General features: G+C 39.6%; 1 protein-coding gene across 3 annotated transcripts in view; it reads left to right on the forward strand.

Annotated features, from left to right (window-relative positions):
* LOC131065563 (uncharacterized) overlaps window positions 1-27,716 on the forward strand; it is a 320,439-nt gene that overhangs the window by 285,164 nt on the left and 7,559 nt on the right. For all 3 annotated transcript variants that reach the window (XM_058000113.2, XM_059219782.1, XM_058000111.2), the window contains one exon: window positions 27,442-27,557. In XM_058000113.2, coding sequence (XP_057856096.2) covers window positions 27,442-27,557 — 116 coding nt within the window. The remainder of the gene's footprint in view (window positions 1-27,441; window positions 27,558-27,716) is intronic.

Consider the following 27,716-nt stretch of genomic DNA (forward strand, 5'->3'; position numbering starts at 1 on the left):
AATGCGGGTTAGATAGCAAAACACTCCAGCATGCCGGGATTAATTAAAAGTTTAGTTTGGACATGGAGCAATATTTCTAGCTAACAGCTTGATCAACTTGAAACCAGAATATTCATGAAGATTTCTAACTACGCATTTATACTTGTCATTTCTGGATTTTGGATTAATTTTCAATAGAGGCAAAGCATGGAAATTTTCCTAAGTTTGAAAAGAGATGCAATTTCTGGTGAAGCCTTAGGAGCGAATTCTAAATTTTCAAGTGCTTTGAACAACGTTTTATGAGCAAAAGAGATGCAGATTTCAAGAATTCAAGCATTGTGATCAAATTTCACGCATTTGTCTATTCGATTTACACATTTTTCAAATTATCATACGCAACAAAGCGTACTTACCTGATGGGAGCGGATGGCGAGAGATTACCCAACCTTGTCGCGTGAAATGAACGGACGATCCTGCAAAGTTTGAATTCCAATGGTTATCTCTTTGTTTTAAATTTTCGCGGTTGCTGGACAAAAGAGAATTTATCGTTTTTAAATGGTTCTTTCCTCTTACCCTGGGTAATTGGCAATCTGAGTTTAAATGATCAGGAGGGAATTAATGCAGCGTTTTACCTTCTTATTTTCGGACCTCGGAGAGTTTTCAAATTTTGAACTGCGTTTTCCTCCTTGCAAGTTTCGCAAATCTCGCGCTTTATATTTCGCGATTTGCAAGCCTCTGGCGAATTTCAGAGCTTGGAGCTTGAGGAAAACTTCAGACCTTATACTTGCAAAGCTTTGCAAAACCCTGGAGTCACGGCGCCCTTCGCGATTTTGGCAATTCTTGGAATTTTGGAGCTCGACACCTATATGCAGTTTACGCTAGATGCATTTGCTACCCAAGGAAGGGTTTTGGCGATTCAAAAAAAAAAAAAACTTCGGAGGATTCAGAGTGTTTGCCAATAGAACTTCAGAGGATTGAATGAATTCGCAAGCTATGCCAACCTTTTAAACTATGCCACCCTTCGCGATTTTTGCGACTTCAAGAGTTCAACGCCTCACCCAAAACTTCGGACCTTGGGGCGTTTTCGATCTTCGGAGCATTCGCCCTCCTTCGTAAATAAAAACTTCGGACTTGAATGTTATCGTGATTTTCCTTAGCGAGTTGTAACACTTGTATCCTTCTTAATTTTCGCTTCCCAGGTCCAAAAAGGAGGACTTCAAGATTTTAAACGATTTTCGGAGCTAGGAGCATCTTTCATGATTTTTCTCTTTTGTCTCCCATTTTGGAGCTAGGGTCCGAAAACAAGCTCTACGTGCTTTTCGGAGCTGGGAGCACTTTTGGCGAATTTCGGACCAAGTGCGTCCCTTTTCACATTTCGCATTTTCACTTTAATCCCAAGGGTCCGAAAATATAATCGTTTAGTGATTTTTGGAGCTGGGGGCACTTTTGGAGAATTTTGCGACTTCACCGCTTTTCATTTTCGCGTTAAGGTCCGAAAATGAAAACTTAAGTGATTTCGGGGCTTTTAGCGTCTTTGGAATACTTTGCACTTTATCTCCATTTTTTTTTTTAAATTCGCTCCAAGGTCCAAAAAAGGGCATATTAAGGGTTTTCGGACTTTGAGCTACCCCTTGCAACACTTCGCACCTACACTTTCGCCCTGGGGTCCGAAAATGGACGCCCAAGTGCTTTTCGGAGTTGGAAACACATTTGGCGAACTTCAGACCTGAACGCCTATATGCGTGTGCTTTTTACATTTACCATTTTTCAAATTTCGGAGCTGGGGTCCGAAAATAGGGGGGTTCTAAGGCGTTTTCGGGGCCTGAGGAAAACTTTGCATTTTACACCCTCCATTCTTTGTCCCAGGGTCCGAATTTGGACATTTTTTAGCGATTTTTGGACCTGGAACCATCTTTTGCAATACTTAAAAGGCTTTTACATTATTTTCAGACCAAATGGGAAGCATCAAACTTTGAAATTTTCGCCCCAGGGTCCGAAATTCGGCCCCCTAGGCGATTTTGGCAAGATTAACTTAGTGAAATTCTAACCCCTTTGGGCCTCAGGGTCCAAAATTTACCCCTTAGGCAATTTTGAAAATTTGCGCGAAACGTCGGACCTCAAACTAGCCTTTTGCCGGATTCCACAAATTTGGATTTAGGAGGCTTCAGAATTCTAAGGCATTTGGCCAAGCAATTCGATCGTTCATTAGCAGGCGAAAATCATCTCTTATTCAAATCTTATAAACATCACGGCGACAAACCTTATGCAGCCTGCTTCATAGCTCTTGTGCGAAAAACGGCGACTTTGGTCATCGTGCGACCTTTAAGCGCACTGCTCTTGCTTGGCGGGCTTCGCCAATTCCTACTACCTTACGCCTACCCAAGGCGATTCTCAAAACTTCGAACAAACTCTTGGCGTTTACGCTTGAGAGCTAGACTAGCCGAGAAGATTCATCGGCTCCTTACTCTAACATCAATCACTTTACAGGTCAGTCGAGGACTCGCTCAAAGAGACGTGAGAAACTTTGCGCGAAACTCGGCAGGGCAAAGACGGAAAGCTCAAAACAAGAAGGGGGACCCTGTCGGCGACAAGGAGCGTGTGCAACGCACAACAGGTTGCTTAATTTTGTTAAAATAACTAAGATGCACCTTAGTATTAGCTCGTTGTAATGAGAATTTAAAATTCTAAATGGTGGGTGCTTGATAAAGTGACTTATGTGCCAAAGATATTAAATAATGAGAATAAATCACTTTTTGGAGTAATAAGGTTTATAAAAGGGGTTTGTGAGCTTAGTTGACATTTTGCAGACTATTTGATTTGTCTCTGGTGAAACCCTTGTGGTTTTGGAGATTGAACTTGGTTCATTTTAACCTTCTTGAGGATGAAAACCCTCTTGGAGAAGATTAGCCACAGTAGTGAAATATCCTTCCTAGTTAATTCAGTGTGGCTCATCCAAAGTCGCAGATTGTGTGGAAAGAGATTTGAAGCAAGAACAAATTATCAAGGTTTGTAGAAGATTCAAGATTACTAGGTAATGGATTGAGAGTTGAAGATTTGTTTAATTTATGGATTAGGTTTGGTTTTCAGTGAAGAAGATCTTCGATTAATGGGTTATTGTGCAAACTGGTTAAAATCCATTAAGGTACAATTATGAGGCCATGGATAGAGCCAAAGAATCCATCTAAAAGTATTACAAGGGGGAAGACTAAAATTTGATCCCACTTGGGAGATCATTGATTGGAGATGGAGCAATCAATTCCACCAACTCATTAATGCAACGAGGTACTTCCTCAACCCTGATTTTTTTTTCTATTTAGATGGCTTTATAGATCCTAATGGAGAGGTTATGGAGGGCTTCACAACATGCATTGAGAGGATGATACCTGAGGAGGAGATGAGTGATGTAATATCCCACCCTAGGTGGCACACTAGAAGGCTGATATGAAGCAACCTGCTTGTTTATTTTATTTAAACGTACTATGATTATTTTTTCTTTTGTGTTCTTTCAGAGCTAGACAGAAGTTGCAGAATGATTGGATTTGCTTTTGGATTAATTTGAAATGATAAGCATATATGAACTTTTAAAAAATGAACATAAAGCCCTCCTAATATCAGTTCAAATATCTGTAGTATAATAACTTGCAACTTAGAAAGGAGTTCCCAGATTTATTCATATATCTAAAAATACAATCTTTGCTATATGAAAGGAAACTATTTTGCAATATGATTCTACACTTAAGTTTTAGGCATACCCATAAACCATTGAAACCTTGATGTGAATGGACTGGAAGAGTATTTGCAAGTCTGATTCTAAAGTTGGCAGCCAAATAGGTCTCTCAGCAAATGAGTTGCAGCCTTCTATGAACCTGTCCTTTCAACTCCAAGTTAAATCCAAGGATAAGCCTGCTTAAGGCGCTCAATAATATAGAAGTTTGCCTTCAAGTAACCGAGCACTTGTCCTTAGGAGACCTTTTTCTTGTAAGAGCTGGTTCAAACTGATATATTTCTGATTTACTACTTGTTGTGACGTATTCACACATCGCCCCATTGCAAGTGGGAACCCCTACTTTTTTGCTTTCTGGGGTTTGCTTTCTAGGTTTTTAGGCTTTGTCTGTTAGCCTTTTCATGTTGAGTGTTGCCAGAGGGATCACTAGGATGGCAGGCTCTGCTTGAGCCAAGGTGAGTCCACGGGGCCCCAGAATTAGGGTTTCTTTGAGAGTCTTCCTTAGGGCCTGGTTTTGCTCGTTGCTAATTGTGTCTTGCTTGGTGAGTGAGTATCATCCTTGAAGGTCTGAGCTAGGTCAAGTTGGTGAGTGATGAAGTCTGGAATGTCATCCTGATCTTCAAATGCCCTGAAATTTGGCTAAGTCTGGAATGTCTTCCTGATCCTGAAATTTGACTAAGTCTGGACAACTGAAGAATCCTCCAAAAACTAGATTTTGCATTATAACTCCTAGAGGTCCGAAACCACTCTCAAACATCCTGACAGTATATATGGAATATAACTTAAAGTATCTTATACTTAAATGTTATATTCCATACATGAATCCTAACGAAGAGACCAAAATGTCAAATTTCGCTCCTGACCCTTCCAAAGGGTCCAGAGCGAAATTCTCCATAAGATATTCTACATTGCCCAAAGTCATGAACTAGCTCATTCCCAGGCATTTGTGAAGGCAAAACACTTATTTGGAGTGAAGAAATGTGAAAATGAAGTCAGGATTTGAGCCTAAGGATGATTTTTGCTCCCGACCCTTCCAAAGGGTCCAGAGCGAAATTCCAAGAAGGCACCTATTCTTCACCTTGTTTGCACTAAAAGTCTTGTTCCTTAGACATGTGGTGATGGTTTTGATATGTTCTTGCCTGAGAAGTGTTTGAAAGCATTAAAGGATGAAGATTATGACCCAAGACATGAATTTCGCTCCTAACCCTTCCAAAGGGTCCAAAGCGAAATTCACCTTTTCCTCTATTTTGCTCTTTCATATGGCCAAGTTTTGGATTTTTGAGGCATAGTTGAGGAGACTTGGATGCATGTTTGCCTTGGAGAGGAGGTTTAAGACTACAAAATGGTGAAAATCAACCTAGAATGGAAATTTCGCTCCTGGCCCTTCCAAAGGGTTCAGAGCGAAATCTTCCATTTGACCTTCTATCTTGCCTAAAATGATGAGTAGAGTTTGAAAGGACCTTGAAATTGATCAAGTTTGAGAGAGAATTGGATAAATCAAGATTTTCGCTCATGACCCTTCCAAAGGGTCCAGAGCGAACATTTCCTTCCTAATTTTGGCTGAAGTGTTGGTCTCTAAGGCATGTTGGAAGGTAGATTGATGTGTTCTTGCCTTGGGGGATGATTGAAAGCGTTGGAAAATGAAGATTTTGTCCAAGAATGGAAATTTTGCTCCTGACCCTTCCAAAGGGTCCAGAGCGAAATTTCCCATAAACCTCATTTCCTTCCTTGTTTGGACCTACATTCTAGTTTTGAAGTGTTGGGATGTAAGAATGTGAAGGATTTTAGCCTAGAGCATGAATTTAGCTCCTGACCCTTCCAAAGGGTCCAGAGTGAAATTCCTTACAAACCTATTTTTTTAAACCTTGGTTGAGCTTAAAACTTTGTTCCTTGGGTGGAAAACGATGAAATTTTATCTTGTAATTAAGAATGAGATTGAAAGGATGAAGAATCAAGTCAAGAATGAGAAATTCGCTCTTGACCCTTCCAAAGGGTCCAGAGCGAATTTTCTCAAAACCTCTCTTTTCTCTCAACTTTGTGCTAGATCAAGTGTGGGTTAAGGAAAATTCAAGAAGGATAAGTCCCTGGGAATGACTTTGAGTTGCTAGTGATCCATGAATTTGTAGGAATTGAGCAAAACCAAGATTTTCGCTCCTAACCCTTCCAAAGGGTCCAGGGTGAAAATTCTACAATCACCTACTTTCCTTGCAAGACAAGTCAAACTTTGGGTTTTTATAGCTTGGATGAGTGTAAGAAGTGTTTTCTTGCCTTTTGAAGTTGATTCAAATTGAAAGGATGGAGGAAGAAGCCTAAAACAAGATTTTCGCTCCTGACCCTTCCAAAGGGTCCAGAGCGAAATTCTAGATAGGTCCTGTCCCTGGCTAGGTTTTTGAGCGAATTTTTTCCTTTTCAAGGCTTTTGTGGATCAAGCAAATGTTGCCAAGTAGAGAAATGGATTCAAAAAGGGAAGTCTAGAGGAAACAAAGTGAAAAGAATGGAATTGAGTGAGGATAAACAAGCAAAAGGTGAATTTTGCTCCTGACCCTTCCAAAGGGTCCAGAGCGAATTTCTTCAAATCCACTATTTCCTCCTTGTGTCAAGTTAGGATTTTGATTCCTAGGGTGTGGTTGAGATTGGAGTAAGGTTATTTAGCCTTGCAAGATGAGTTGAAGTGAAGAAGATGAAGAATTAAGCCTAAAAGGTGAATTTCGCTCCTGACCCTTCCAAAGGGTCTAGAGCGAAATTCACAAAATATCATGTTTTCTTCAAGATAGTGTTGAGCCAAGTCAGTGATCAAGGTGAATGGACCTTAGAGATTGCCTTAGAAGAGATTGTCAGTGAAACAAAGGTGAGTTTTGACCTAAAGAAGGAATTTCACTCCTAACCCTTCCAAAGGGTCCAGAGCAAAATTCTCATCATCACCTAATTTGCCCATGTTAGAAGCTAAAGAATTGAATCCCTAGGCTTTGTTGAACTAAAACTAGCATATGCTCACCTTTAACAGGATTTTGGAGTGAAAAAATGAGGCAATTAAGACAAAATCAAGGAAATCGCTTCTGACCCTTCCAAAGGGTTTAGAGCGAAATCCTTGGAAACTCCTATTTTTCACCTTGTTTGGGCCAGGCGAAGAGCTAGTTGTGAGATAATGTTGAAAAGAGGTCTAAATTGGGCAAAATAGCAAATTTCGCTCCTGACCCTTCCAAAGGGTCCGAGGCGAAATTCTTATAGGGCCTGTCCCTAGGAAGGATTTTGAGTGAACTTTATTTTGAAGTCTTCTTGTTGATGATTTAAGGTGGAAAATGCTTTGTTGAAATGAACATGTCATATGTACTTAATCACCTTTTGGTTTATTTTGCAGATGGAGAAAACCAGTCCAGCATCATCAAGGACGACCACTTCCAGTCTATCATTACCAAGGACGTTCCACAAGCAAAAGGGAAGACTCAAGGTGTTCAAGGAATTGCCAGCTACCTCCAGAACCTTCACTTTGCCACTCTAAGGAACCACAAGATGACAATGAAAGGCGTTGCCAGCATTTCAAGGAAAGGTACACCACCCATCCATCACGTCAAAGACAGAGGAGAATCAAATAAGGTCAGTGCAAGGGTCCGTTGAAGAAGTAGATAGTCTCAGAAGAGTTAATCAAAGTTGGCTTCTCAAAATCATCAAATTCAACATCAACCAAGTTACAAGTGTCAGACAAGGTGGCATCCCAGTCATCATTCCTCCAGTCGGATTGGTCCACCTCAGCATGTCCAAATTCAATGCACCTGACTCATCGGAGGCGGCACAAACTTTGATGTACCTACCCCTGCTTCCTATTGGTCCTCACTCCTGGAATGTAATTTTCTCATTGGCTAGAGGAAGTTTGTTGTAACAAACCCTAATTAGGGTTTCTATCTTGTAATCCTGGCCATTGATTCTAAATCAATCAGAGTCGTCTGTTTGTAAAGGGCTCCCTATATAAAGCCCTGGCTCCTCATTTGTAAAGGTTAATAGTTAATAGCTAGTTAATAGTTAATAGTTGGTTAATAGAGAATAGTTAGCTAATAGTGAATAGTCAGAGAGTAGGAAATACTCAGAGTAGAATAGAAAGAGAAGGCAAAAATTGTTGCCAAGATGTTGTTGTAAAGGACTTGTAAACTTCATTGAAGAAATGGTGAATTCTATGGGTCGATTCAACAATTTGTATGGTCTCTATACTTCTCAAATTTGATTTCATGTTATTAGATGAGTGGAAGAAATGTGTATGATAGATAATGAAATTTGTATATCCATACTACTAGTAGTTTGTTGATTGCAGACTTGCCTTGTGTAGTCAACTGGAATCATTCAGCTTAAGCTTAACTTCAATTGTCGCTTCTTCATTGATATGCATCAACTTGATGGTGTCCATGCTTGTAGCGGTGATCTAAACATCATAAAGCTTTCCTCAGAAGATCGCACTAACCTTGTGGAGATGGTCCTGGGATGTCAAAGCAAGACTTAGTTAGAATTTCATCAAAGGTCATTTATTGCTCTTACATTCTTAGTGTTAGAAATAGATCCCGTTTCAACCTTTCTCCTTTTTCCTTTTTTTTCAAAATCAACGGCCAATAAAATCTCACGTTCCAGCAATATCCAAAGCAAATCAGACATTCAGGCAGTCAAACGTAAGTCCCCTTGTGATTGCAGCAAAATCACATCATACCACGAGAAGCTAATCCACATGTAGAGAACCTACATACAAGAACCTTGGAGTTGCCTCGATTGATCCTTTGGCGAAATCTTCAGCAGTCGGGAAACTTTGTTCAAGAGAGGATAAGGTACCTTTAGGTATTTTACACTGTGTTCGTATGTGTACAAAAGACACATCAACACTACTGTAATCACTTAAACCCTCTACAATATGGTAGAAGACTAGTACAAACTGCTGTGAAGAGGAGAGCCTAGTAATCCAGATGTTGGACAGCAATTAATTAGCTATTTTTCCTCCAAAATGGTCAAGGAAAGGGTCAGCTAGGCTAGCAGCCAGCTCACTCAGAAACTTATTCACAAAACCTCTTGACTCCCTTGAAATCTGCTAACAAATCTGCCTTTAATCACTACAAGGAATGAGACTGACCAATAACAATACTATTTAGCAGTTATATGGATTTCTATGGGTTCCAAAGTTTTACCAAGAGGGTCGGCCTGGCAAGATGACACCTCTCTCAGAAATATGTTTCAACAGCCCATGAAACATGGAAACTCAAACCAAATCTGCCTCTAACTATGTCGATGAAGAAGAACTGTTACAACCAACACCAAACTATGAAGGTATTGGCTTTGCCTTGCTCCAAATATGCCCAATAAGGGGTCGACATAGCAAGCAAGGAGCTAACTCAAAAAACTTAATAAATATTTCTATCTTTCTTAAATCTACTGGAAACTTAGACTATATTGCTGGTGTAGACAAGTCTTGATGTCTTCAAGATGGAAACGCATAAGAAACCCTCTTCTTAGCTACCAATGAGCCAAAATAGGGTTTGGCCTGGCACACAAACACCTCTCTACAGATTTCAACCAGAAACTCTTCAAAACTGAAAATCTTTGAAATCGAATGAAACCCTTGCTATGGGATTTCCCTTGCACACTCTTGGTCGATCTCCCACAACTGCAAGTGTGTTTGCTAATGGAGGTTTTCATCCCCACAAGCAGCTCAAACCCTAAACCAGCAAGCTCCTCAAGGAGGCAAGAGTGAAAAACATATCATAACCCTAAGAGTGGGTCAAGTTGTCTTTATAGCCTCTTCTTTCTATGCCCTAATTAGGGTTCCCTTTCAAGTGCTCACTTTATGATTTTTAAATTGAGTTTTATTTAATCTTTTATCTCCCACTAAGATCTTCTCTCTCTCTCTCTTAGAAAGTGCCCAACTCCCTTTCTCACTTAACTCATATTAAAGTGCACTTTTTGGAGGGTTTATATTTGGCTAAAATAATGCTTTAGCTTGGCAACTTAAAATATTATAGAAAACTAATTGTTACCTCCTTTTCTTGTTTTTAGCAAGTTGTTTGTAACAAATGAAAACCATTCAGCATGGATCCGGGGAAGCCATAGAAAATAGCCACCTGAGACATCCAGGGATGCATGAAGCATAGACATAGTAGCAAGGGGGGAGGTTTTTAAGAGTCGGCTAGCATCAAAAGAACTACTCCATGCAAAAGAGAAGGCATCTCTTTTATACAAGGGGGCATCATTTATTCCACAATAGCCAACCTCCTCTTGGCGTGAGTTGAAACCAAAAGAAAAGGCCTCGAACTCACATGGTGATGAAAAGTATACCATATCTCTGTCTTGGCCAGCACAAGGGGGCTCTTCAGACACATCAAATTGGAAACTTTGAAGCTCGGGTATACTGTCAAGTTAAGCAAACAAAAGACTGTCGGCATGACCAACATGTTGTTGCTCAACGTCATCAAACTTGGTATGTTTGTCCCAAGTGAAACATTCAAGCTTCGGCACATCATCCATAATGCCAAAAGAAACATCTTCACCTTGAATGAAGACTTCATATTCAACATCATCACTTTTAGGGACAGGGGAGAACCAGCATACATCATAATCACATGTGCTGATATCCAACTCATTAGCACAAATCTCAAGTTTATGAGACACCTCAAAAGAACTAAAATCTTTAGATTGTCTCTTTGTTTCTGTTTCCTCCTATTGGCAACAGAATGCAACAACCTCAGGTTCATGGCACAATCCATCCGCCATGCAATCTGCAACAGAACCATTACCCCCTGTGCCTTCCTAGAGACTAGCTTGTTGCTCCAGAGCTACCACCGGGGGAGGTGTAGACATATCCTTCTCATGATCAATAAAGAAAGGAAGAATGTCAAATGAAAGGACAACGTCCTCCTCTTTACCTTCACACTCCTCTTGTTCAATGAGTTGTTGTTGCAATTGATTGTTCTCAATATCCTCCTGCAGCATTGTCGATTCCTCTTCCTTTAGAGCATATGAAGACTCACCAATAGTTGATTGAACCCCTTCATCATGATGAGGATGGGAACCATCCATCCTCCATACAATAGGTCTGCCCTTAAAAAGGGAGATAGCATCAGGAAAGGGCCTAGGTGGTGGGGTGTTTTGCAAAAAGCACTGAGGAGAAGGCTCTTGTATAACAACAGCTGGAGCTCCCTTGAAACTTGGAACTTTAAAACTAGGGAGGGAAGTTGAAGGCTTGGGAGGTCTCCCATACCTAAAGCTTGGGATTTCAAACTTAGGAACCCAAGGGGCAGAAACCTCCTCCTATATAAGCTGCATCTCTAGGGCTGCTAGTTGCTCAATTTCTTTCTTCCTAGCAAAGGCAAGTTGCCTTGCAAGGAACTCCCTATGTTGTCTTTGGGCTTTGTACTGTCCCCACTTTGAAATAAAATTCAATAATAAATGATAAGAATAAAATTAAAATATTTAAAATTAAATTAAAATATAAAATAAAATTAATTAAGTTAATGAAAAGTCAAAAGAAATGAAAGGAAAGGTTGTGACTCCCTCAACAATGAGATATAAAAGGGAGAAGAGAACCTCATTTGAGAGGGGGAATAATTTGGAAATGAGAAGTGCAGATCTGATTATGAGAGGTTGTGTCCCTTTCAAAGGGCAGAAATAATGAAGAGTTGCACTCTATCAAAGGGAATGGTGAAAGGGTGTGTCTCTTGCCAAAGGGCATACATGATGAAGATGTGTGACCTCTCCCTCACATTGAGAGATATAAAGGAAAGGAATCAAAAGCATCTAGTAGGAGCACCATGGATCAGATCAGATCAGAACTGTTATTAAGTTACAGGCAGTAACATCCTTCTTCTTGGTGGTATGCATGGGGATGTGTTTAATAAGTATCCTTAAATCTTAAATATATGAAGCCCAATAATGTTCTTATGCAGAATTAATAGTAATACTAATATGGACTGCAATATGTATGATAGTCATACTTAATTTCATATACATATTCATAATACATAAGAAATATATATACTTATAGTCTAAATCGTGTTATTACTTTCCGTATTTAAGAAGATGGGATTGAGATGTTCCAAAAGGGGCAGTCTAAATCCAAACAATAGGTTAAGTCCCAAGATAGGGTGGCGATCAGCGACCAATAAGCCTTGAGGGTATAGACCCAAGATAGGTAAGGGCTTGGATCTGTAAACTTTGAGGGAACCTATTGTAGTTGATCTATAAGCGCTTTGGTAACATATGTAAACCCTTCTCCCTTAAAACTGAAGTAGTAGTAGGGTTTGATATCTATATTAAGAACTATGAATAATGAAATTAATCAGTTAATGAGGAAAATAGACAAGCACTTGTTAATAACTTATTGAAGAAAATCTATCAATTTTAGTATATTTAAATAGATCAGGTAGGGGACATTACAGTCTTCCATCTGTTGTTGCTGAAGCTGAGCCTGATAAGCAAGCTGATCTTGTTGTAAATCCCACTCCTGTTGTCTCTTCAACTCCTCCAATTGCTTGGTGAAATCAAGCAACACACTTTTGATTTCTGCAATTTGCCTTTTTTATCATCTTGGGGCTGGTTGGGCTGCCAAGAAGGTTGAGCAGGGGTGGGTGGGTGGCAAGTGTTAGTAAAGTACCCGTCTGCTACTGAAGTGAAGTTATTTGGGTTGAAACAAGGAGCAGTCCTAGTTCGGTCTTGTTGGTAAGGAGGGGGAAAATGGTTGGCATTCTCATAGAATGGGGGTGAATAGAAGTTACACCCATGATATGAACTCATATTAAAGCATTTGAAAGAGATGGAGCTTGTATAATAAAATGCTTAAAGAGAGTAAACGGACCCTCTCAACTAGAGACTGATAACATACCACAGATCCACCAAATGATTGCAGAGTCGCCAGGTGCTTGAAAGATGTTGCCTCCAAAGGCTTGATGAACTGAAGAACACACCGAACCTTCAGTTGGCTTGGGCTTAGGACTGCATGACCTCTGTTGGTTGAAAATTTTGTACACTTGGGGAAATATACAAAATTGTGATTTCAACTACAGCATGTGAGTAAAACTCTCCTAATTAAGGCAAGGCTCCCCCTATCAAACTACAACTTTGAAAATAAAATAGGATGGGACAGCAATCTTTCTTCTTCCTTCAAGAAAGACAATATCCTTTTCTGTAACCACTTTGATATAAATAGCAATAACCACTTTCAAAATGAAATGAGAGAAAGGAAATGAAGTTTCTTGAAAGCGCAAAGACTTCAGTCACTTCCTTCGAGACGGGACAGCAATATCAAGCTCAAAGACTTGATTATGTGAAGTCCTATCTACCCTTTTCTATACTAATACTATAAAGAACAAATTATAACAGCTCAAAGACTGAAATATCTTATTATTTTCTACTTAAAAGAATGGGAATAGAATAAGCTCAAAGATTTACAGCTATTTCTCACAAAATCTATTCCTAAATTCTCTTAAGAACAAGTGAAAGCACAAAGACGACAAATCAAATGCGATTAAGCTCTTTAAGAAACACTTGCAAGAAAGATAATATAGAGCACAAACTCCAGAATGTAGCACAAAGACTCAAAGCTTGAGCAATTTCCTTCTATTCCTTTCAATTCTTGAATTTACACATGAAAGCTCAAAGACTTCTTTGCTGTAAATTTGGCAGAGTTTTTGCTTGCTTTCCAAAAGATAAAAATTACAATAGACCCCTCAAGTATTTATAGAAGAGGAGCCTTGGGAAAAAGGTGGGAGGATCCCAACTAACTTGAGAAATTCTCTCAACCACCTAGACTTATTCAATAACTAACTAAGACTTATTCCAACTACAGTCCTAATTGAACACAACTTGTAGTTGCCTTACATGTAATTACAAAAGTGTAATTAATGAGTTAACTTGCATTTTACAAAAATACTTTTACATGTAACTTGTCGAAAGGAAAACTACAACTAAAGATTACAAAAGTGGGAATATACAACTAAGTGTTGAAAAACACTTAACTTGCAACATGTGAAGACACGAATCCTTTAAAGTTCTGGATGATCATTTGTAGTTCCTCAGGGTCCAGTTCATGGGTGTTCTTGGCAACAACCATGGTCTTCACGATAGTATCATGACCCCGAAGGAGCGCAAAGTTGTTCTTATCCAAGATGGACTGGATTTCATGCAAAAAGACTTGGTGTTTCATCAACATTTGAATTGAAGCGACTGAGAATTGTTCGCTCCTCCATTCATTATGAATCCTCATCTGTAAATCAGCAAGAACTTCTTCTTCTAGAATCAGTTCTCCATCCTGACTTAATATATTGCAAGAGGCCCTTTCACAATGTGAGACAATATCTCGGAAAACTTCACCCCGGAATCTCTTTGCATCATCGATCTCCTCAATGAGGGATTTAAGAACAAGGGCTTTGTTTTCTAGGAGCTCTTCAAATTCCAAGTACATGACCCTAGAAGAGATGATGGCATGCTCTTGTAAAACACTCAGCTGTTGTTGGGGCATGGTACGCTAGATTGTCAAACTTTCTTCAACGCTTTCCAGATTATTTTTTAAAGTATCAGAAGTCTGATCCAGTTTCTCCTCAATAGTCTCCAACTTAGACATCATCTGAAAAATGTCTTTTATCACCTTTGCACAAAGATCGTGAAGCTGATCAACCCAGGAATCCAGTGCTTGTACCTTCGGAGCAGCCCTTTCCACTCCACGAATTGATTCTTGGGAACCAAAAGAACTTATGGAGTTACTCCCTTCAGCAGCAAGTTTTGTGATTTTATGAACGGCTGCCATAAGTTGTTGGTTTTCCTCTTCTAGCTTGTCTTTCTTTGCTAGAAGTTCATCACACCTTTGTACCAACGAAGCTATGGAAAACTGAGCATCATGTTTAATGACCTCATGCGTTTGTTTGCCCAACTCTATCCTTGTAACCTTATAATCAGCAGCTGATATTTCTTCAAGTGGCTTATCTGCAATGGGTTCTACAATTTCAGCTACCTTCATCTTGTTGTTGTCAACAGTTACTCTGGAGATAGTCTTGGCCTTCTTAGCAACTTTGGATCTAGACTGTTTCAGTTGCTGATAATCAAAGGCATCAAGTGAGATTTCTTGCTTCTTCCTTTTCGGAGTAAAAGAGCTGAGCCATGGAGGCAAAGTCATCAACTCCCCTTCAGTAGCAGTTATAGGCAAAGGAGAAGCAGTTTCTGTTTGAATCACCGTGGTCATCCTGGGAGGAATATTTGTTTGGACAGCGACCACGGTTTGCTCAGTTACCAACAGGCAAGTAGATTGCCTCATAAATTCTTCAAAATCAGAAGTGGAAGTATCAATTTTTGATAACTGGATGCAAGTAGGAATATCCTCAGGAACTTCCGACACACTTTTTTGTTGATGATCAGGAGGCGGCTCGTATGCTGAAATGGGAATGGCATTCTGAGGAGATTCATCTACAAGCAAATCAGGAGGAGAAAGAGGCGTCTCAATGGAAACTGGGGGAATGATCTCATGAGGCGAGTCTGAAACTGGAGACTTAGGACCATCATCAGATTGCTGCCCTTCTTCTGGATTATCTAGATCAACCACCTGAACATGAAACCGTGATTTTTCCTTCCCACGAACTGTCGTTTCCTCAAGAGGAAGCACTAGTGCCCGACTAACTCGCAACTTGATCCTTGTGCCTGAAGATGATGCACCTTCCTTGTTGTCAACCTGAATCTCAGACTTACGTCCAAGAGGCCCCGTAGAATCATCTTCTTTTCCAACCTTGATTTTTATAAGTCTAACAGCATTATTTTTCAGCCATGCATTGGTGTTAGTCAAGATAGGTTGAAATCTCTCAAGGATGGATACACACTCTTTGTGTGACCATTGAATCAAAGGAAGTGGAGCTTCCTCAACCCTTCGTGAAATATACTTAGGATCAAGTACGTGCCCATCATCAATCATCCCTTGTGGGATGTCTACCAAATTCAAATCAACTATTTGCTCAACAGTGAGCCTGTAGTAATCCATCTTCAGAACTTCGGCCTCTGTGCGGAGATCTATCCAGATATCCTCAATGCGATGCACCTGCACAAAGGATTTCTTGATCTTCTCCTTCATACCCCTGTAATCAAAATCAGCTCTGGGTTTAAACCTTTTGAGTTTGATTTCCTGCATTTCAGTCTCCATAGCCTTAGCTTTCACAGATGTGACAAGGGAATACGGCCAATTTTCAATGGGTTTGTTGTAGAGATCCCCATTCCAACCTTGTGTTTAGCGGACTGAAAAGTGTGGACAGGCATGATCTGTCTTCCCAACTCCATAAGAATGATCCTATCAGTTGGGTATCTAGGAAGCATATATGGCTGACCACTATAGCATCCAATTCTCATATAGGTAAAGGTGGGGAACTGTAGAAACAAGCATCCATACTCGCTCACCCTTTCCCATGCCTCATCTGATACCCTTTTGTTCCTCAGAGTTCTGTCAAACTGACACATGAAGTAACCGAAGAATGCATCTTGGATTCTTCTGAAATGCAGTCTGCTAGGTCTCAAAGGCAACTGATCATAATATTCCCAAACTGGTATAAGTGAGCGATCACCCTTGGTAGAAAGACCTGGAAAGTGTCTAAGTGATGCTGCCAAGTATACCAAATATGAGTTCATGTAGAAAGTCATGGTGGAAGGGACTGCTGCAAGTTGTTTACACAAGGCATCGCTGATGACTTCTCCCCATGATATATGATGTGATTGCCTTATGAACATGATGAACTGGTACATCCAGGGCTCAAAAACATTAGAATGTTCAAGGCCCATCATCCTGCTAAGAAGGGTTATGGTGTCTCCTATCTCCCATTTGAAATCACAGCGGTACAACTTAGCCCACCTTGAGAAGGAGGCTCGTGGCTCTTGGATCCACCTGTTGATATGCCACTTACAATCTTTTTCTCTCTTCACGTAATACTCAGCGGCACTTTCTTTGGAAATTTCCATGTAAACAGGTGCGGGAGGTATTCTGAAAACCTTCTCGATCGTATCTGCATCAAGACGAATTATTGCCTCACCATCATCATTTTTGATGACTCTCGTCTCTTTGTCAAAATGATGGGCGCAGGCGAGAACAAATTCAAATTCTAGGGCAGCCACCGGGAAGGAAGACGCATGATGGATATGGCTGTCCAACAGCCGTTGCATGTTGTTATCTTGTGGATCTTCCACCCTCTTGACAAAACCTGACATATCCACATTCCCTATTTCCGTGTCTTTGATACGATCCAAAGGGGAAGAAACTTGGGAAGGTGCAACCTCGTTCTGATACTTGTCATACTTGTACTTCATCTTTTTTGGAACCGGAGATGATGGCAAATCTGACATTGATTGGAAACCTGGAATACTTGAATGAAGACTTAAAAGTGTTAAGGCAACATCATAGTCAGCTGCAAATAACATTCTTCCTTCTTCAAAATGGGAAAAACTTTGATTCTTGAACTTCACGATTTTGTGAGAGGAAGAGGGGAAATATATGGAAATGGGAAAATCTTGACTTTGACCAATTTTGGATCTTGGAGAAATTTTTTCAAGTATACAAGTTGGAAAGAAAATTCATGCAATCGGATTTTTAAAACCCGAATGCAAGTACACTTGTAAATTTGCAAATGGAGAAATGGATGGAAAATGACGGAAATGGAAAGTACGGATATGGGAAACATGAATTGATAGAAATGGAAAAATCCGAGAATGTCATTTTCATGAAAATGGGAAGAACTTTTCAACATGTAATCCGGTTTTTAAAACCCGATTTTGAAGGGAGGGGGTATTTCACATCTTTTCGACTTGGAATTTCAACCATAAATGGTTAAATCCATTAACCTTAAGGGAAGAACAAAAATTTCCAGCCAACTTGTAATCGGGATTTAAAATTCTGAATACAAGTAAAGAGGGAAAAAGGGGAAGAACAATGCAATTCAAAAATTGCATACCAAGGGGAAAATCTCTCTCACAAAAACCGATTTTTGGGGGAAGAACAACATATTTACAAAAATGCAACTAGAAAGGAAAACTAAGAAAACAAGAAAATAACAAAAAGAAACAAGAAAGAAACGGAAACATACCTTGAATGAAACTGAAAATGCTTCTCCAAAAATGCAAACAATCTTTGAATGAAGAAGAATAGCTCTTAAGTAAACACAAACCGCAATACCAAACCCTAGCCACGTTTTTTAAAAACGTCAAAAACTGAAAAACGTGGCAGCAAAGGCAAATAAAATGGCATGAAAAATGTTTGAACTTCCTTCAACCCTCAACGCCTTATCACTCCAAGCCAAAACGATTCACAAGATTGAAGATTCGTGACATTCCAAATGGCAAAAAACGTGGTTTTTGAAAAAATGTGGTTGCTGTTATAAAGCTAAAAACCAGCAATCACAATCTCCATGTGGCATGAAAGGTGTCCAATCATGCATGAAAATAGGAAGGAATCCTAAACGCCTTCCTCCTCCAACAAGTTCTCCACAAAAATCGCTTTGAAATGTTCAACAAAAACGTTTTTCTTGCAAATTGGGTTTTTGGAGACAAATAGCAAGTTCGAATTTGCATGAACTTGTGAAAATCAGGTTTTTTAGAAGATATATCAAGTTATAATTTTCACTTTTTCCTCAACAAAAGCCAAAATCGGGTTTTTTGGAACAAAATGCAAGTTTAAAATGCCCAAAATGCACTTTATAAGCAAAATCGGATTTTTTAGACCAAAGTGCAAGTTTTAAATTGTCACTTTTTCAATTACAAGGCAAAATCGGGTTTTTGAGAGAGAAATGCAAGTTTAAAATCACTTGCAAAGGGGAAATAAAACCCCTACAACAAGTTATAATTTACTTGCACACATGTAATAGGGGTTTTAAATCCCTATTACATGTAAAAACCATTAAAGTAGGGGTTTTTGGAAAGAACTACAAGTTTACTTGTAACTTAACCAAAAAATCCCTATTTTAACTAAAAAAGCCAAAAAACAATAAAGGGGAAATTTAAAACAAATTACAAGTTTTCATTTTGTAATAAAGTGCACATGTAATAAGCTAAAAATTTCCCTACAAAGACCAAAACAATGGAAATCATTAAAACTTGCAGTTCAAGGAAAATTCTCCACCTACAGTCAGGGAGAAAAAACCCGAAATTGAAAGAAAGACATAGCAAACGAACCCAGAATGCGACGAAATTCGAAATGTAGTTCGAGGATGGACTGAGGATTAAGCCAGTCCAAGGATTAGTCTAAATTCTGCCTCAGGAAGCATGCCATAGAGTAAAAATTTTCATTTTTTCACAAAAATTTTATGTAATGGTCCTTCATTTTTGGAAACAAAAATGAGGACAACAACCTCAGAACCTCGGGGTTCCAGAGTTAAGAACTTAGGCACCTCGGAACTTGGGGGTTCTAGGGAACTGGACCTGCGAAATTCGAAACCTAGGGGTTCCGGAGTTGGTGACTTGGGAACCTAGGGGTTCCGAGGTCCTGTTGTGACGTATTCACACATCGCCCCATTATAAATGGGAACCCCTACTTTTTGCTTTCCGGGGTTTGTTTTTCTAGGTTTTTTAGGGTTTTGTCTGTTAACCTTTGCATTTTGAGTGTCGCCAGGGGGATCACTAGGATGGCAGGGTCTGCTTGAGCCAGGGTGAGTCCACAGGGCCCCAAAATTAAGGTTTCTTTGAGAGTCTTCCTTAGGGTCTGGTTTTTCTCTTGTTGCTAATTGTGTCTTTCTTGGTGAGTGAGTATCATCCTTGAAGGTCTGAGTTAGGTCAAATTGGTGAGTGGTGAAGTCAGGAATGTCATCCTGGTCTTCAAATACCCTAAAATTTAGCTAAGTCTGGAATGTCTTCCTGATCCTGAAATTTGACTGTCTGGAAAACTGAAGAATCCTCCAAAAACTAGATTTTGCATTATAACTCCTGGAGGTCCAAAACCACTCTCAAACATCCTGACAGTATATATGGAATATAACTTAAAGTATAAGAAATGTCACTTATACTTAAATGTTATATTCCATACATGGATCCTGACGGAGAGACCAAAATGTCAAATTTCGCTCCTGACCCTTCCAAAGGGTCTAGAGTGAAATTCTCCACAAGACATTCTAGTTTGACCCAAACTTAGAACTAACTCATTCCCAGGCATTATTGAGGGCAAAACACTTGTTTGGATGAAGAAATGTGAGAAATGAAATCAAGATTTGAGCCTAAATGTGAATTTCGCTCCTGACCCTTCCAAAGGGTCTAGAGCGAAATTCTCCCTAGACACTTTTTTTCTCCTTGTTTGCACTGGAAACCTTGATTCCTTGGGCATGGTAAGGGCAAATTGACATATTCTTGCCTTAGGAAGTGATTTGAGGTGTTTGAAAGTGTGGATTTTGTCTAAAGCATGAATTTCGCTCCTGACCCTTCCAAAGGGTCCAGAGCGAAATTCACCTTTTCCTCTATTTTGCTCTTTCATATGGCCAAGTTTTGGATTTTTGAGGCATAGTCGAGGAGACTTGGATGCATGTTTGCCTTGGAGAGGAGGTTTAAGACTACAAAATGGTGAAAATCAACCTAGACTGGAAATTTCGCTCCTAACCCTTCCAAAGGGTCCAGAGCAAAATCTTCCATTTGACCTTCTATCTTGCCTAAAATGATGAATAGAGTTTGAAAGGACCTTGAAATTGATCAAGTTTGAGAGAGAATTGGATAAATCAAGATTTTCGCTCCTGACCCTTCCAAAGGGTCCAGAGCGAAAATCCTTATAACCCTCATTTCCTTCCTAATTTTGGCTAAAGTGTTGGTCTCTAAGGCATGTTGGAAGGTAGATTGATGTGTTCTTGCCTTGGGGGATGATTGAAAGCGTTGAAAAATGAAGATTTTGTCCAAGAATGGAAATTTCGCTCCTGACCCTTACAAAGGGTCCAGAGCGAAATTTCCCATAAACCTCATTTCCTTCCTTGTTTGGACCTACATTCTAGTTTTGAAGTGTTGGGATGTAAGAATGTGAAGGATTTTAGCCTAGAACATGAATTTCGCTCCTAACCCTTCCAAAGGGTCCAGAGCGAAATTCCTTACAAACCTATTTTTTAACCTTGCTAGGGCTTAAAGCTTTGTTCCTTGGGTGAAAACGATGAAATTTTATCTTGTAATGAAGAATGAGATTGAAAGGATTTTCAAATGAAGAATCAAGTCAAGAATGATAAATTCGCTCCTGACCCTTCCAAAGGGTCCAGAGCGAATTTTCTCAAAACCTCTCTTTTCTCTCAACTTTGTGCTAGATCAAGTGTGGGCTAAGGTAAATTCAAGAAAGATATGTCCCTAAGAATGACTTTGAGTTGCTAGTGATCTAGGAATTTGAAGGAATTGAGCTAAACCAAGATTTTCGCTCCTGACCCTTCCAAAGGGTCCAAAGCGAAATTTCTAAAATCACCTATTTTCCCTGCAAGTCAAGTCAAAATTTGAGTTTTTATAGCTTGGATGGGTGTGAGGAGACATGTTCTTTCCCTTTTGAAGTATATTGATGTTGAAAGATGGAGGAATAAGCTCAAAACAAGATTTTCGCTCCTAACCCTTTCGAAGGGTCCAGAGCGAAAAACCCTAAAATCATCCTTTTCTCCAAAATTTGTGTGAAGTCAAGCCTAGACCAAGGTGATAGAAGCCCTTGAGATTGCCACAAGCATGTCTTAGAAGAGGTTGTCAGTGAAAGAAGTGAGTGTTTTGTCCATGATCAAGAAATTCGCTCCCAACCCTTCCAAAGGGTCCAGGGCGAAATCCTCAATTTCACCTGACTTGTTCATGATAAAGGTCAAAGCATGGATCCCTAGGCTTTGGAGGAAGGAAAACTATCATATGTTTGCCTTGGGAAGAATTTTGGAGTAAACAAGTGATAGAATTATCTTGGAATGCAAAATTCGCTTCTGACCCTTCCAAAGGATCCAGAGCGAAATCTTTTCAAACTCCTATTTTTCACCTTGTTTGGGCCAGGCGAAGAGCTAGTTGTGAGATAATGTTCAAAAGAGGTCTAAATTGGGCAAAATAGCAAATTTCGCTCCTGACCCTTCCAAAGGGTCCAGGGCGAAATTCTTATAGGGCCTATCCTTGGGAAGGATTTTGAGCGAACTTTATTTTAAAGTCTTCTTGTTGATGATTTAAGGTGGAAAATGCTTTGTTGAAATGAACATGTCATATGTACTTAATCACCTTTTGGTTTATTTTGCAGATGGAGAAAACCAGGCCAGCATAAGGATGACCAATTTCAGTCCATCATCGTCAAGGACGTTCCACAGGCAAAAGGGAAGACTCAAGGTGTTTAAGGAATTGCCAGCTACCTCCAGAACCTTCACTTTGCCACACTAAGGAACCACATGATGACAATGAAAGGCGTTGCCAGCATTTCAAGGAAAGGTGCACCAACCATCCATCACGTCAAAGACAGAGGAGAATCAAATAAGGTCAATGCAAGGGTCCGTTGAAGAAGCAGATAGTCTCAGAAGAGTTAATCAAATTTAGCTTCTTAGCAACATCAACCAAGTTACAAGTGTCAGACAAGGTGGCATCCCAGTCATCATTCCTCCAGTTGGATTGGTCCACCTCAGTGTGTCCAGATTCAATGTACCTAATTTACCGGAGGCGGCACAAACTTCGAGGAACCTACCCCTGCTTCCTATTGGTTCTCACCCTTGGAGTGTAATTTTCTAATTGGCTAAGGAAGTTTGTTGTAACAAACCCTAATTAGGGTTTCTATCTTGTAATCCTAGCCATTGATTCTAAATCAATCAGAGTCGTCTATTTGTAAAGGGTTTCTCTATATAAGCCCTGGCTCCTCATTTGTAAAGGTTAATAATAGTTGGTTAATAGAGAATAGATAGTAGTGAATAGTCAGAGAGTAGGAAGAGAAGGCAAAGATTGTTGCCAAGATGTTGTAAAGGACTTGTAAACTTCATTGAAGAAATGGTGAATTCTATGGGTCGATTCAACAATTTGCATGTTCTCTATACTTCTCAAATTTGATTTCATGTTATTAGATGAGTGGAAGAAATGTGTATGATCGATGGTGAAATTTGAATATCCATACTACTAGCAGTTTGTTGATTCCAAACTTGCCTTGTGTAGTCAACTGGAATCATTCAGCTTAAGCTTAACTTCAATTGTCGCTTCTTCATTGATATGCATCAGCCTGATGGTGTCCATGCCTGTAGCGGTGATCTGAACATCATAAAGCTTTCTTCAGAAGATCGCACTAACCTTGTGGAGATGGTCCTGGGATGTCAAAGCAAGACTTAGTTAGAATTTCATCGAAGGTCATTCATTGTTCTTACATTCTTAGTATTAGAAATAGATCTCGTTTCAACCTTTCTCCTTTTTCCTTTTTTTCAAAATCAACGGCCAGTAAAATCTCACGTTCCAGCAATATCCAAAGCAAATCAGACGTTCAAGCAGTCAAACGTAAGTCCCCTTGTGATTCCAACAAAATCACATCATACCACGAGAAGCTTATCCACACGTAGAGACCCTACATACAAGAACCTTGGAGTTACTCCGACTGATCCTTCGGCGAGATCTTCAACAGTTGGGAAACTTTGTTCAAGAGAGGATAAGATACCTTGGTATTTTATTCTGTGTTCGCATGTGTACAAAAAGCACATCAACGGGTCCCAAAGTTAGGAACTTCGTATGAACAAGAACTGGACTTTGAGCAGAGTCACCAAGTGCTTCAAAGGTGATTGCCTCTAAAGGCTGAAACACTAAGAATCAGCACTGAATCCTTAGCATGTATGTCGAACTAAGTCCCACCGAGCGTGCCAAAAACTGTTATCACAAAAGCTTGCACCCTTGCTGAGCTATCAACTCAACAACCTTGTGAAACATGGAAACAACCTCGAAGTGTGGGACCTTGCGCAAGGGGGTTGAATCTCTGGAGAAGGTCAGCTTCCTTCTCAATCCAGATTAAGTGTTGAACTAACTTAACACTTCAAAATTAACTCTTAAACCTATCCTAACAATTTGCAGTGGTAAAGGGAAGAGAGAATGCTTGAAATGAAAAGAGGTGATGCACCAAGAAGAGATTGTTTCTCTCCCTACCGAAATGGCACAAGGAACCAACTAAAAAACCCAAGAGATGCACAACTTCAATTGCATAAGTGACCCAAATGCATGTATGGAGGTTAGAATTTGTTAAGTGTCAAGAGGGGAGAAGGATTCCCACAAGTTACACTCAGAAAACAAGTTAACACGGCATATATGGAGAGAAAAGCCACAAGACATACACCTATGATGAAGGTAAGAAAAGCATACACCGCATACATAGGTTAGAAGGAGGCAAGAATGGTGATTTCCAATTAACCATAAGGTCAAAACCCAATCTTATAGTTGCAAAAATGCAAAAATAGTTACAAATCTTCAAGAGAAGAGAAAGAGCATAGGAAAGCTCAAGGTAGCAGGCAGAGAACCCTTTATAATGAGGCTTAACAGCCTTTGTATAGAAAAAATGGTTACAAGGGTGATCATGACCCCTGCATGTCAGTCTGGAAGTGCAAGGAAGTGCATGCATTTGACTTGTACATGCAAACAACCTAGCCATACCGAGAAAGAGCAATCCTGAGAAGGTGGATTGACTAACCTTCCAAAGTCAGACATGACATAAGTCACCAAGCATGGCCCCATACCTCCCTTGATGGAAATCCTGCCCAAAAACATTTAATGCACCCTTGTGGCTCCACAAAAGAAAGTGCACAAGTCACCAAAACTGTCGGAGCATTAAAAGCCTTGAGTGTCGATCACGCCATCCGGAAGTGTTGCCAGTCAGAAGGAAGTCCAAAGACTTCGGAAGCTCGGACTCTCGAAGTGGGAAGATAAGGGAAGAACTTCGGAACCTCGGGGTTCCGGGATAGGAGAAAGGAGGGCACTTCGGAACCTCAGGGTTCCGGAGAAATTTCAAAAGGCTAAGGAAAGAACTTCAGAACCTTGGAGTTCCGGGATAGAGAGAGGAAGAGAAGAAAAGGAACTTCGGAACCTTGGGTTTCCGGAGAGAAGAAGGGGAAGCGAGGAAGAGAACTTCAGAACCTCGGGGTTCCGGAGTTCCAAAGAAAAGAAGGAAGAAGGGCTAGGAGGGAACTTCGGAACCTCAGGGTTCCAGAGAGAAGAAGGGGAGGGAACCTCGGAACCTCGGGGTTTCGGAGTTCCGGGGAAGGGAAAAAGAAAGGGACTTCGGAACCTTGAGGTTCTGGAGTTCCAAAGAGAAGAAAAGAAAGGGAGAGAAGGAGAGGAACTTCGGAACCTCGGGGTTCTAGAAAAAGAAAGGAGAGGCAGCAAAGGGAAGGAACTTCGGAACCTCGGGGTTCTGGAGTTCCGGAGAAGGAAAAGCGAGAGAAGGGAAAGAGAAAGAACTTTGGAACCTCGGGGTTCCGAAGAAGGAGGATAGGAGAAGGCAAAAGGAAAAGAACTTCAGAACCTTGGGGTTCTGGAGTTTCGGGGAAGAAGAAAAGGTCAAGGGAGGAACCTCCTCCGGACAAGGCAACACTTCACACTTCATGATTCTTCTCTCCTTGATCAACTGGGGTAGCGCTGGTCCATGGAACATATTTCTGATTGATTCTCAGTGATGGACCAAGGGTGTCATAAAATGACAACAGAAACCTAATGGGATTATGGAACTTGTCATTTCTTTGCAATGATAAGTCACTTTGGGCCTTTATAACTTGGTCAATAGGCAAACCAATGACACTAAATATGCCAATTAGTTGTTTCACTTATGAGTAAACCAAGGCCACAACCTATGGTTCAAAATATGTGTGTGTTTGCAATTATATGTAGAGCCGTGACTAATGACACCTCAAACTATATGTGTAATATCCCTTCTTTGTCTTAGGCATTTGTGGAGTGCCATTTGCCTATTTTCTTCCCATAGGCTAATTCAGATAATTAAATAAGGGAATTTTTTTAATTAAGTTATAATAAGTTATTGTGAGTCCCTTTATTTAATTTTATTTTATAAAGAAATAAAATAAAGTCACTTTATGGTCCCAAAAGGTGATTAATTTCTTTAAGGTGTATATAAAATAAAAAAAAATTATCAAAATTTCTCAAGTTATAAAAAAGAAATGAAAGACTCGTTTGGACATCCAAGACATTTCATTTTCCCTCATTTCATGTTTGGAGTGTGAGTTTGAATACAAACCCTAAGATGAAAATCCTAGAGGTATTTGGTTTCAAAGATGAAAGATTCCTCTCTATGCAAATCTACAGTGGATTCACAATTGTTCTTAAATAGGGGATCCAAAGATATATTTTAAATTTGTCAGCCTCAGGATATCAGGTACAAATTTATTGAGATTTGCAAGCAAATAATAAATTTGTGTGCAGTGTGTGTGAATGAAGAGGAGACAGAAGTCTTGGGTACTATGTGTGCTTGAAAGAAGAGATTAAAGTGGACACATTTATTTATAGCTGCCTGTGACCTAGCCGTTCCACTTCCAACTCCATAAAGCAACCATACAAGGGAAACGTACAGATTTATTAACCCAAAGAAAATGAGTCAAATCATTAAGGAGGCATAATTGCTGCGCATAGGACTTACTGTTATCACTTTTTGCTAGCCACTACTCTCCAAGAGTGCTGTATCATAAGTGTGGGCCCCTCAAAGGTATTGTGGATCCAAGGAAATCCAACTCATGCCAAAGTTGCTTCAATGTTGGATGAAAGGGGATAAGTCGCTGCCTTAGAACATCCAAGAAGGGATCACAACTCTTCCTTCAGCTGCCATACAAGCTTAAGGGTGTCGTACCATGAGGATCTTGGTCTTGAGGAAAGAAAATAGTTATTTGTTGCGATTTTTTATTACTCCAGGTCAGACATAACATTTGTGAATATTAAATCTTTATTTGTTCCATTCTGATATGCTATTTCTGAGTTGAACATTTTGTATCAGCAATGCAAAGAATCGGATAAAAATTATTAGCTGTGTAGTTTTTGCATAACATTGTGAATGAATGAAGTCATTGATAAATTTCAACAATGGACTACTGTTGCCATGAGTATATATCACATTCTATCAAAAAAATTGCAAAAAACATAACCAGACCAGCAGCATACAAACTGTTTGACAAAATACCTGGATACAAAACTCTGTGAAAATTGCAAAAAATTGTCTTAAAAATTCGGCTTAGCTTATTACAATTATCAACTTGTGCTTTTTTTGGTTGAATCTATTTATACAGTATGTATTCAATTCTGTCATTTGAAGAACAAGAAAGAATACTTAACAACAGAGACCTGCAAAATAAAGGGAGAAAAACTTTGGTTTTCTCATAGCCATGTCAATTACTTGATCTGCACACTTAGCTCAAACAGATTCTGTGTGTTTTACTTGAGATGGCCAGGTAAACTTTGACACTATTGTTGTGTAGGTCAGAATGATCCCTAAGAAAGTGTAGAATGAGGCATCCTGCATCAAATAATTTTTATGGAGAATGCAAAAAAAAAGTTGGCATTGAAAAGTTATTTTCAATATATACTAGCTAAGAACTCCATTTAGTTGCACTGACATGGCATAAGCAGCAGATCTGTAAACAAGATTATTGTTATGATATAATAGAAAGTGGGTAGACATTCTTAATGTTTTAAATTTTACCTTTTGTTTGTGGAGTGAGACAAACCCAGGTTGTTGATGCAATTCTTTCATACATTGTTTATTTATACTTGTTTTTTTTGTTTTTAGTTTTTACTAGTGTATGCTTGTTTCTATTTTGGATTCTTAAGCATAGTATTGAACACAGAAACCGCACACCTGACAAACTTCCTGCTAATGAACGGGAATCACTGGAAACTTGCTGCAACAAGGCACTCATTGCAACAATTAATCTGATACAACCCCGTTTGGTTGTTGGAGTTGGTGAGTCCATGCTTCTTTTGCTTCATTCTCTAACTTGGCTTTTAATGTTTGTGTAATAGTTGAGTTGAACACGTGTATTTATATTGTTTCCATTGTAGTCGGCATAAAATGCCTATTGTTATGTTTGATAATATTTGTTATTTGCCAATGTATTAATTG

This window comes from Cryptomeria japonica, chromosome 4, assembly GCF_030272615.1.
Source record: "Cryptomeria japonica chromosome 4, Sugi_1.0, whole genome shotgun sequence".
Lineage (NCBI taxonomy): Eukaryota > Viridiplantae > Streptophyta > Pinopsida > Cupressales > Cupressaceae > Cryptomeria > Cryptomeria japonica.